Genomic DNA, 12,661 nt, shown 5'->3' with positions numbered 1-12,661 from the left:
GTGGTATCCAGTGAAAGGATAAGGTGCGGTGGGCATAAATTGAAACACAGGAAATTCTGTTTAAACATTAAGAAAAGCTTTTTTACTGTCAGGATGATTGATCATTGGAACAGGTTGCCTAAGAAGCTGTGGAGCCTCCATCCTTGCAGATGATAAAAACAATGCAAGACACAATCCTGAGTGACTTGCTGTAGTCGATCCACCTTTGAGTGTGGGGGTTGGACTAGATCAGGGGTCCACAAACCATGGCCCGCGGGCCAGATACGGCCCCCCAGGGTTCTCAATCCGGCCCCCGGTATTTACAGAACACCCCTGCCCTCCCCCCCCCTCCCCCATCAGGGGTTGGGGGGGGGAAACCAAGCAGCCGCAGATGGCTGCCTGCCACTGCGTCCGCGCGCCGGCCCCCTGGTTACAAAGTCTGAGGACCCCTGGACTAGATGATCTCCCAAGTTCTTTTCAACCACATCTGCTCTGTGATTTGGGGACCAGTTGATACATTTGGCATCAGTGCTGCCATCCAGAGGGATCTTAGACAATCTGGGGGAACAGGGCTGGCAGGAACCTTCTGAAATTTCACAAGAACAAATGCAAAGCCCTGTCCCTGTGAAGGCAGACCCCTGGCAGCAGTCCAGGCTGGCACTCTGCAGGAAGGGCCATGTACGAGTGGCAGGCAGCAAACTAGGCACTACGGGGGGGGGGGGGGGGACTGCATAGCAGCCCCCTGGGACCTACAGGGAGGTAATGGAGAAGATGAAGGCAGACTCTGCTCAGCACTGCATGGTGGGAGGACAAGAGGTGACAGACATACATTGAAACCGGAGGGGTTCAGGCTAGGTACAGGGAAACACTTTCTCCCTCTGAGGACAGTAAGTGGTGGGACAGGTTGCCTGGAAAGTCTGTAAGTCTCCACGCTTTGAAGTTCTCCAGACCTGTCTGGACAAAGCCCTGAGCCACTTGGTCTGGCCTCATGGTTTTACCCAGAGGGTGGACAAAAGCCTTCCTGGGGTCCCTGCCAGCCTGAATGATCTTCTGGGCCCATGAAAAACTCTGCCATGGGACACTGTGGCCACCAGAGCCTTTGGCCTTATGTTCCGCTTCTGGATACTTGAATCCTTTCCCTCTCAACATAAAAGTGACTCCCGTGGTTTAGACCCAGACAGGGACATTCTAGGGTGAATTGTCTGTGATTTAGGGCACTTATGTGTGGAGCATCACTTGACAAATTCTGAGAGCGGCTTTATACTCTTCAGTTAGTGAAACAGTTTGCCTTAGGCTTAAGTGGAACATCAACGATGCATAGGCATTTTGCTGGTTCCTTTGCAGGTCTGAATTTCACCCAGATGAAATGTCCCTTTATTCATTATTTTTGTTGTGTAAAGTTCAACGAAGTGGAACAAAGCTAAAATAAGGTCATTTAAGGGTGGATTGCACAGATAAAAAACTTAATTGCCAATGACCTAAAATAATGTTCAGAAGCTCACATAATGTAGCTAAACTTTTGATTCCTTTCTCCTTTTTCAGATATTCTTGGTTAGGAAAGACAGTAATGTGAACAACATGGTCCTTGCAGTCCGCCTGCCAGTGCAGAACGAGGCTCCCGGTGTGCTGGAGTACAATATTAAAGAAGAAAAATCAAGTAAATTCTTTACATTTTTTGGTCTTGCTCTGAATATTGTACTGAATCCTCTTGTGATCACCAGTATTTATGTAATCTCACTTGCAATAAGCAGGTTACTCTTGTGACCAGCAGCAGATCTTGCTTTTATGGTGCAGTTCAGTTAATACTTCCTGCAGCTGCTTTACCTCGGCTCCCCTGTGGTTCTGCACCTTCTGTTATCATTTACAGACTTGCAACAGGAAAATAAAGCACCCCCTGAAGAGCAGGCCAGTGCTTTGATCAAGTGAGAGGAGCTGCCTTGCACCAGGTGGAAGTCCTGGGAAAAGTACAAGGCACTGACAGACTAAGCCTTGTTAACTGACTGACGCTGTCTCTAGTTCTGCCACTGAATTTGGGGCCCACCAGGCATCTGACATCTGCTACGTTACATTGCCTTTTCATGCACCTCATACAGGCATGCTGAATAACCAGTTACCCCTTTACTGTTTTCAATGCCTTGCTGTTTCTGGGAAGCAGCTAGGTCTTGGGGCTAGTGGTATCAGTGCTGCTCTTGATCGGACAGCCAGGTCTGCTGTGAGCAAGCAAAAATTAACCCAGTTCAGAGTCAGCTATGTCTAATGGAGCCCTCAGTGTAAGTGGACGTGTAAGGCACATGATTTCCACTTTCCAAGAAATATTTGTAAACACACAAATTTTAGGATAGTCATAGAAACACACACTTGAAAGAGCTCATCAAAATAACTTCACGCTATTTATTTATATGAACACATCCAAATCCTCTGTCACTGAGGACTGGCCCAAAGCCAGCTCCCTGGTGTATATGTTTTACTCTCATTAACACACTTGTGTTTCCGCTGATAAATGTTGCAGCTTATTTCTTCCCCCTTGACATTGCTCAAACGAATGTTTTTCTTCGCATATGTTTCTTTGCATACCTCTGCATCATTAACCAACTTTAAAGCCAGAGGGACAAGTGAATCTCTTAATCTGCTCTAATCTCAAACACAGACCACAGACTGTCGCAGCATTGCTCCTGCACACAGCGCAGCTGCCTGCCTGCCTGCTGTATACCCCCTGGAAAGCTTTCTCTCTCATCTGCGCATGTATTCAGAGCTTCTGCAGGACGGCAAGAATAGCAAACCTTTTGCCGCAACTTCAGGTGTCCAGACTAAGAATCAAGGACAAGAGTTAGCTGTGGGGTGGGGAAACTTTTCTCTTTATTTAGTTATTTGAAGTTGACCTAGGACTTAGGTTTCGCGTGGTAGGAAACTGGGTTTTCGTTATTCAAGTTTTCCTTTGGGTAAGTTAAAAAGTGGAATCCTGCCATCTAAAAATGTCATTTATAGAAATGTTACTTCTTGACTTGTGACCAGTGCCATAAAATCTGATTTCTTTGAGGAGAGGCAAAGTAAAACATAGTACAAAATTTTCACTGTGAGGTAGCCTAGTTAAAAAGACATTTCTGCCATGGTTTTCAAAGTTACTTGCTCGCTATTTCTGATTTATCACTAACAACACAAAGGAAGTGTTCAGAGACACAGCTTTCTAGTGGGAACAAAAAATTAAATCAGTTTCCACCGCTTTCATAAACACTGTGAAGCAAGTGGAGGAGGGTAGTAAAAAATTAGCTGTCACTCAAAAAGCAGGAAAACTGCCATGATGTGTGCAGCAGTCCCAGTCGCCATGAGGCTGATGCATTCCTATGGTGGATATTCACGTTATTTTTAGCTTGAGTTCTGTCAGTGTTGAACTGTAGAAAGTCTCTCAGTTCTCCATCCCACACCTTTTTGACAGGAACACACTGAGCACAGAAATGGTCATGCTTTTGCTTCCTTTCTCATTTAGGGTAAGTGGCCTGGCCTTTGAGTTGCGAAGAAATTGAATTCCTGTCAGTAAAGCAAAAGGACTATATCTAGTACAAGGGGAGATGGTAAATGTTCTGTGTCTCGGAGTTACCTAATACATTAGCTTTGGTTTATTGTCTCTGCATTACTCCAACTGCTTTCTAAACTTTTTTAGGAAATAAAAGTATATGTTGTCCAAATGCTTTAACGGGGTTAAGACTAGAATTAGTTTCCTTGCTGAAGTACCCTGGTACGTCTGGATTGCCTTAGCTTAATGAAGTGCCCTTCACTCTTCTCTGGTATTCTGTAAGTGTCAGGGTTGGAAACCTCTGAGTCCCCCGGAAACCTTATCTTGCTGTGGAATGCAAGTCTGTTGAAAGTTAGGTGTTACACTTCCTGAGAGTGTGTAAAGCACACCAGCTGCATAGCTTGAGGACCAGTGTAGACCGGCAGGGTTTTTCCAGACATCTAGTCTTTAACTTCAGAAAGTCCTGCTAAAAGAAGGCTTCAGCTTGCCACTGAGCATGGCAAACAGGGAGGTGAATCCCGATAGCTACCTGCTCTTTGAGTCTGCATGCAGTAGAGCTGGTGTCCTTCCAGTGCCCTTCAAAAGGAGGAGCTGTAATTTCCCTGCTATTTGAGAACCCCCCTTCAGAGCTATACTGGGGACAAGAAGCTTTGGTTGTGCTGGCCTTCTCCTAGTAATTCCTTTCTGAGTTGACACATGAGCAACAATCTGTGTAATATGCCCCACAGAGAGCTGTTTATCTCCTTCTGTGAGAGCTGACTCCTCCTAAAGGTTTTGAAGAAGTGGGAACGTGTTCTCCCTGTTACCTCCCTTCAGCTTGTTCAACTTGACAGACTTGATACATGCAGATGTCAACTGAAAGCTGAATTTGCATTGACATACGTGGAGATCCTCCTTTCCAGCTAAAATTCAAGTTGCAACCCATCCCAGCTTACTATTTTGGAGCACCTTGCCAGCTGCCTCTTGTCCTTCTCATCAGTGCAATCTCAGCTTCACAAGTGACACAAAGGATGCGCTATCCTTAGGGGTGACATGATGGCTCTGTGCTATCTCTACTGTGATGTCCATCTCTTACTTTCACCATATGCATCTTTAAACAGGAAGTTTTCCTGCTCAGCTGTTTGTAAAAAGCTGCTTTCATCCTGTCCTACTTTTCAGAGAGTCTCTGAAGCGGTTTTCCCCAGTATCAGAATGATGGTACAGAGGTTGCTGCTCAGCCCCTGATACCCATATATAGCTGGCCATTCAAAGAAGCAGAAAAAAACCCCAGAAGCTTCCTAGCATTGCAGTGCCAAATAATGGTGGATCATTGTTTTTCTTTTCCCCATATCAGGTCTGCTTTGTCGAGGTTTGATGAAATATTTAGGGAAGTATAATTTTCTGACAAGAAGACCGGATTTAATTGTGGGTTTTTTTAAATGGAAATCCCCAAAGAACCCACTAGATCAGAGGTTCAGGAAATTAAACCTCTTCCCATTTTTCATGGGGAATTTTCACCTGTTCTGTGAAGAAGATCTTGGAATCATAAAACGGGAGAATGAAGAGATTGGATTTTAAAATCTTTCTTCTGGTTCTTCATCTTTGGTTGTAATTCCTCCAGAGACAGGAAGGCTGAAGTCTGGTCACAGCAGCCGGTATGGTAGAGACCCAACAGCAGATAGCACGTGGTTCATTAGAAAGATGAGAAACCTGGAAACTTTCAGAGCCTTAGATCTCTGTGGTTTTGCTTCTTGGTCTGAAGGATCCCTTACTTCTTACTCAGAACAGTGGGAATCTCCCAGAACAAAGGCTTGTTACAAGATTCCTTCCATTTTGAGATGCAGTGTTGGGAGGTACCTCTCACACTCTGCTAAAATCTCAACTACTTTGAGCGCTTTCAGTTCTGAAAGTTGTCCCTTACTTCTGCTTCATCCCAAAATGGAACCTTACCCTCACCTACCCCAAAAACTGAGCACCATTTCCTCAGCTGACTTGTACCCTTTGCTCTTCTCGGCATACCAGTTGTAACCTCAGGTCCCAATTCTCATTGCCCTTTACATGTATCATTCCACTGGCATCAGTGACATTGCAGCAGTATTAAAAAGAAAAGAATCAGATGTTTCAAATAAATGTGCATGTTTGAAGTAACATATGGTGAGAGCTTGAAAGAAGCATCTGAGTGGGATAGACAACTTGGTGCAGGCAGTGACGGTTGCTTTTAGTTTCACAGAGTTATGAAGACACAGGCCATGAGGGTAAAGTCCTTTAACAGAAGAATGCTCTAGCACCGTATACTGAGTGTAATACTTCCTTTTTTCTGGCAAATCTTCTGAATTACAGCTGAAGATAATGTGATTTCATGAAACACAAGTTGACCATATACATCTCAGGAATCATGCATATATGCTTTGGTGCACAATATGGAGTAATTGTTTTCCAAACTCTTCTGTACCACAAAGAGGATGTGATTCCTTTCCAAATATGCAAAATCATGCTGAACAGCAGAAATGTCTGCAATCGCACAGAATAAAGAACATATTATTTATATTAATTGAAATTTTTATAGAAAAAAATATGGAATTGATTTGTCAAGTAAGCACTGAACTACTCAGGCTCATGTCCTAAGGAATTTGAGGCTGGCCTGATCCTGCCACAGGTGTCTGCTCTTGTACATGCTCCTGCCTCCATCACTGTGGGTGGCTTTGCTTGCTTGGAGATTTAGACTCATGAGGCAGTTCACATGAGCCCATGTTGTGGAGTTGTTGTCCTTGTTACTTATTTAAATTGTATCCATGTGGGACAATCTGCTGCCAGGCTGGTCAGAAGCATCTCCTCCAATGTGCTGGGCCAAGGCTGAGTTGGACCCCCAAAATCAACGAGTGCACAGCTGATGGACGGCTTTGTAGCAAAGCCTTGTCTGCAGTGTGGTTATTTTGTTTATTACAGGAAAATTCTGAGATTTAAATTAAAACTCTGCCTGCTTTGACCCTCCTGGCTTCTCTGGAGACAAACACTGAATGAGCTGGGGCATAACAGGTCTTGAAATAGCCTTAGCACATTCAAATAGGAAAGCCAAAATAAATTCTCTCCAAGTAATACAAAAATGTCCAGATCACAATTAATACCACCTTTGAAAGATGAGACATGGTGCCATTGGACATGGTAGATTATACTCAATTTCTGGTTTATGGATAGCAGCTGTACTTCAGGTTATATGGTATGGGCTTGTGGTAAGGACCCACAATATACCCTGACAGAAAACATAAAGGCAATTACTGCACTCCAAAACAGTTTAAGAGCAATCACTGAGTATTGCTGCAAAGTTGCAAGCCTGGTAGCAAGAAGGATGTTGATAAAGAAATCCAGTGTCCTGCCCTGGTCACCTAATTTGGCCTTTCTTAAAGTTAGACCAAGCTCAGGAAGTGCAGGCTGGAGCCTGATACAAAATGCTTGAGACAGACAGTAGGGATTTAGGAAAAGACCACAACTCAAGTAAAACACCCAGCAGCAGTTTACCTGCCTGGTTAATTCTCTAACTGCTTTTACCAAAGGAGAACCGTTTGCCGTGAAAGTTCATGAGGACATGACCATTTTGTACATCCACCACCCACTGAGCTCTGCCCATCAGGACAGAAGGAAGAGTTACACCAGGTCTAGAGGCAGCAGGAAGGCAGGCCTTGCTAGGGAGTAAAAACAGCAATTCAGATGAGCAAATGTGTTTCTTTGCACATTGGATTTTAGGAAAGATGAAATCAATCGGAAAAGGGAAGACATTATTTAAGGGCTAAGATTTCACAATTTACTTTCTTGCCTTAATAATCCCAAATAGGTGCAGTCTAACACAGTGAAGGCAAGCTTAATTATCAAAGCCAAATTTGTCCGTCATTACCACATTACTCCAGCCACATCTACATTTCCGTTCCTCCTTCCCAAGTACACATGGGAGGAATTATTTTTTTTATTATAGGCTAATGCCATTTGCACAGGATAAAAAGGGCATGTGCAGGCATTCTGACTGTCCTGTAGCAGTAACAGATGGTAATTAAACAACAGTAATCAGACAGCAGCATGTTTAAAGAAGGACATTAGAGTAACATGGGGATGGACTTTGTTCATCTTTGCAGACTTAGCTCTAAACAAGGCTGCTGAAAGCCCTGGTCTTTACAGCCCAGCCAGCCTGAGGTGAGGGCTGTAAGCACGCTTGGCATGATGGCAGAACTCAGATGCAAGGGATACAAATTCCTGCCTGTGTCCCTGCATGGGTTGGTAGGTCCGAGCACTATGTGAAGGCACTCAGCAAGGGAGCACAAGACGGAGAAGAGGAGCCATATTGGCTAGGAACCACTCAATAGATGCTCTTTGTTGTATTAGACATCTTCACGTGCTGATAATGGACTTGCCTATTGCACTCTGCTGGCACCCTGGCCGCTATAGCCAGATACGGTCCATTATGGCAGATTTTGCTGGTTTATTTTGTTAACATTTCTTTTAATACCTGTTGCTGATGGATTAACAAATTCAGAGACTCAAGTCCTCGTTGCTAACATGGCACAGCATGGTCAGGTGGTATTTTCCCACATGAACTGCACTGAAGTACTGGATGAGTGAGGTCATGGGAAAAAAATGGGAGGATAGCTCAGTTACTGCAGCCTATTCACACTTTAGCTGTTTCAATGAGAGTGGTCAGTTGTGCAGATGAACTTTGTGATATGAATATTTTTGTGGAACTGTTGGCAGCTCTTGCAATAGCTTCCTCTGTTTTGCAAGTCTTTTTGCTAACACTCAGCCTGCTGGAACCAGGGAGTAGAATGAAGACAGACAGAAATTTTTTTTTTTTTTTTTTTTTTTTTCAGAAAGAGAGGTAACTGTAAAAATTGCAGAGAAAAACTTGAAGTGTAACCTTAAAATTTCTTAAAGACTCAGAAAACAGAAAATATAGGAAAGCAACCTACAGGAAAACAATCTCCTATTTTTAAAATTAATTTTAATTGCACTTATTTTGGATCCCTTCTGAATCGGTGTCATGGTTTAACCCTGGCCAGCAACTAAGCACCACAGAGGGGCTCGCTCACTCTCCCCCAGTGGGATGGGGGAGAGAATCAGAAGGTAAAAATGAGAAAACTCATGGGCTGAGATAAAGACAGTTTAATAAGTAAAGCAAAAGCCGTGTGTGCAAGCAAAGCATAACAAGGAATTCATTCACCTCTTCCCATCTGCAGGCAGGTGTTCAGCCATCTCCAGGAAAGCAGGGCTCTATCACATATAATGGTTACTTAGGAAGACAAACACCATCACTCCAAACATCCTCTCCTTCCTCCTTCTTCCTAGCTTTATATACTAAGCGTGATATTCTATGGTATGGAATATCCCTTTGGCTAGTTCGGGTCAGCTGTCCTGGCTCTGCTCCCTCCTGGCTTCTTGTGCGCCTGCTCACTGGCAGAGCACGGGAAACTGAAAAGTCCCTGATTTAGAGTAAGCACTACCTAGCAACAACTAAAATATCAGTGTGTTATCAACATTATTCTCATACTAAATCCATACCATAGCAGTATATCACCTACTAAGAAGAAAATTAACTCTATCCCAGCCAAAACCAGGACAACTGGAATGGTGATGGAAAAGGTGGAAATCTGTGGTACTGACAGAGGTCAGAAAGATGGGATCTTTCACTTCATAGCTAAAGTGAATGAACTGAAGTATGTGCTGCTATTCATGACACTGACTTCAAAGATAAAGGCATTTATTTGGGTAGCACTTGCAGATTTTCATAGGAGGGTTTCAAGACAGGGCTGGATGAAGCCTTGAGCAACTTGGTTTGACCTCATGGCTGACCCTGCTTTGAGCAGAGGTTTGGGCTAGAGACCTCCTGGGGTCCCTGCCAGCCTGAATAATCCCATGAAAGGCAACCAGCCAGTGAGACTGAGTCAGACTGTGGGCAAGCTCAGGGCAGAGAGCAGTTCTTAAAAGTGATGTCCTAGTAGAGCAGTAAAAGCAGTTCTTATTCACTAACACCCAGATTGTGGGAGAAATACTGCTAAGATTTAAAGAGGGATGGTGGTAAAAAATAAATAGAACATAATTATTTCCTGGGTTAGTGTCTCACCTGTGATATCCCCAAAAACCGTAACCTTCCTTTCATTGGTAGATATATTGTGTATGGGGGAAAGGAGGGAATGTGGTCAACCTATTCAATCAGTGCAGATTTCCAGTTGAAGTAACTCATATGAAGTATCTCAACATCCTTGGAAAGGCCCAGTAGTGTCCTATAGAGGCAATTATGTGCCCCTTGGCATATTGCAGAGCTGAGCTTGCTGTAAGCTGAGATAAGACTTCATCATGTGGAGTTAATAGCACTGCGAGCTTCCTGGACTGTCTTTGCACAGGTGCTGAAGGGACTTTTCAGTTGAAATAGGACAGTCCAAGGAGTAAATATACGTTCCTTCCTTCCAAACTGAACCTCTTGAGACAACCTCTGACTTGTCAGAGTGCAGGCAGAAGGGCCCATCAGAAAGTACATTTAGCTACTTCTGTTATCACTGTAATGGTACCATAGTTCTTTTTCAATGGTCACTTTAACCAAAACAGTTGGCCTCCCTAAATGAAAACCCTGCAGCTTTCAGCACCAGAAAAAAGAATTCTTAATACTGTAAACTAAGGCATGAAAAGCAGGGCAGGACTATTTATAGCTCTGATTTCCTCTGAATAGATGAGAGACTAAACCTGACATTACAGAGTGAAAAGATCAAGGTGTTTGGTTGGGGTTTTTTAATACCCTTTGCCGCTGTTCAGCGATAAGCAGAGAAAGAGGGGACTGCCTTGGCAACCATCTCATGAACTGCCCTGAAGAATTGTCTACCAGCTAGGAAGCTCATTAAGCATCTTCAGCTTCAGGTTTACTGTATAATATTATTTTACTGAAAAAAAATTATATGTAAGGCAAAAATATCAATAGTTCCAGTAAGCAGCAGTTAGACTACTGAAGCCTCATAAGCACAAGTAAAGTAGATGGAACAGGGTGTGGGCACTGTCCCTAGTAGAGGCAGGAGCCAGGCTGTAGGTGAGTTCAGGCTGTAACTTTGTGCTGATACCGCTGTCATGAGAAGTGCTCTCACCATCTCTTATCTGCCATCTGTGTGTGTCCACGCACCCATGTCCTTCTGGTCCCTGTGTTCCTCTCCCTCATGCAGATTATGGCTGGGAAGCAGGGAATAGCTTGGATGTGGGGGTGTGAAAGCAGGTTGGTATGGTAGGGCAGTGCTTCCTTAGAGGTGCTACCATGTGCTGGGTTATTTGAAATAAAGCCTGGAAAGGAGAAGAAAGTGACGTGGGGGTCAAGGGACAGCTGGTGACTTTGCAAAGGGTGGGTGGCAAACTGGGAGACAGAGGTTTGGGAACAGAGCAAAGGGGGGCTGTAGGCAGCCAAGGATGGGGTCACATCCTGTAGTGCTGAATGACTGTGTGAGCCTCTGAGATGCTCTGGGAGAAGCCAAAAAGGAGTCTGCCCACAGAGGCAGGAGCCCAGGGCTGCCTTGTGGTGCAAGGAGAGGAGGTTGCAGGCAGGAGGCAAGCACTGTTAGGATGGGAAGGAGGTCAGTGCAAAACTGTGGCCAAAATGTCCCATAGCAGCCAACCTCCTCATGGCAGAGCATCACTGGTGACGTGCTGAGGAGCTGCCCCTTCCCCTCCCTGCCAAGATGAATTCAGCTGAATTTTCCCGAAGAAGTCAGTGTCATTGCACCCATTTTATAGCCTGAGAGCTGAGGCACAGGTTGCTGAAGGGACTCAGCCAGCTGCACACCACCAGCCCTGAACAAGCCCGACCAGCACTGTATTTACTGGGCGGCAGAGAGGCCCTTTGCCTGCCCAGCACTTTGTTCAGCACTGAGGTACCAACACTACTATTCAGACTTTTTTGGTATGCTTTCTGTGTACCCTGACTGGCAAGTCCACTGCCGTACTGTAAGGGAAGCCAATTTTACTGATTTACTTCAGAGGCGTATTTTCCTTTATTGTTGCATGATGGAGTGTGTGAGGCAAAGTAAGAAACCGTTCTCAGCTCTGGGCCTGACTACCCTGAAAAAAGCAGAAATGTGCTGGAAAGAATAACAAGAGTTATCAAAGCCCTTGGGAGAGAAGATTCCTCTTCCATTCTCTCGCTAAAAATGGCTGATTCCATCTCAATTAAGCAAATCATACATTTCAGCAGCAGAACATGTCCAGGACTACTTTTTTCAAGTATTAGCCAGTCAATGAATAAAAGTTTGTGTATTTTTAGCAGGAGGGGCTGGAAAAGCTGAATATGTAGTTACCCTTGAGGTTCAAATTTTAAGCAGTTCAATTGCATATAAGGAGGCCTCTGGGCATGCAGGCTAGTGTCCTATATTCCCATAGTAAATAACTCCTGTTCAATGTGTTAGACGCCTTGCTATTAAGGAGGGTAGACTGACAAATGTTATCTTTTAATGTGGTTCCTGTTGCTGCTGATGGTGTCTGTACAACAGCTCTGAAGTTGTAGAGCTACCCTAGTTATCTTCAGATTAGCCTCACTCAGACACAGATAACAATCTACCTGCAGCACCGAGGGCTCAGCACAAGCTAATTTCCCTTGTTTATGCAAGTTTCTCATTAGCAAGAAAAATCTACTGTCACCTATGAAGCTTCTCAGCATGAAAAACCTACCATCGAGCAAGTCCACTCCATGGCATGAGATAACTGGGCAGCTCTGCCCCAGCCCTCCCACCAGCTCAAAGACTGCTGTTTTGTTGTTGCTTTCTGCTGGATCTCATCTGCTTCCACCAGCAGTGCAAGGCCAAAGGCCACCTCTGCGTGGGCTGTTACAAGGACACAGGAGACATTATCATTGTCTGGTCTACTGCCTGCGGTTTGATTGGAGATAAAGGCTGCAAGATTTCGACTCCCCTAAGAATGTCTAACCTAGACACCTTCCCAAGGTCAGTCTGCCTGCCAAGGATGAAATTTCTGTTACCCCCATCATTATTAACCCTGAAAACTGTGTGTCAAGGAGTTCCCACGCAGGAGACTACACTGAAGTAGGAGCCCAGAGTCTTGGTTTGGCAAGAACAGCGACCGAGGGCTTGGGGTGTATTGTAAAACACCATATGAGGACACATTTTATAACCTGTTGTGCAAGTTCATAATTTCTCTTCTAAATGCAGATGTGCACAAGGAAAG

General features: G+C 44.5%; 1 protein-coding gene across 1 annotated transcript in view; it reads left to right on the top strand.

The window, feature by feature from the left end:
- LOC119150877 (ras and Rab interactor 3-like) overlaps positions 1–12,661 on the top strand; it is a 180,289-nt gene that overhangs the window by 129,624 nt on the left and 38,004 nt on the right. The window contains exon 20 of the mRNA XM_037393969.1: positions 1,522–1,636. Coding sequence (XP_037249866.1) covers positions 1,522–1,636 — 115 coding nt within the window. The remainder of the gene's footprint in view (positions 1–1,521; positions 1,637–12,661) is intronic.

Source organism: Falco rusticolus, chromosome 7 (assembly GCF_015220075.1).
Source record: "Falco rusticolus isolate bFalRus1 chromosome 7, bFalRus1.pri, whole genome shotgun sequence".
Lineage (NCBI taxonomy): Eukaryota > Metazoa > Chordata > Aves > Falconiformes > Falconidae > Falco > Falco rusticolus.
The sequence above is the reverse complement of the archived record's forward strand: the minus strand, read 5'-3'. Positions and strand labels throughout refer to the sequence as shown.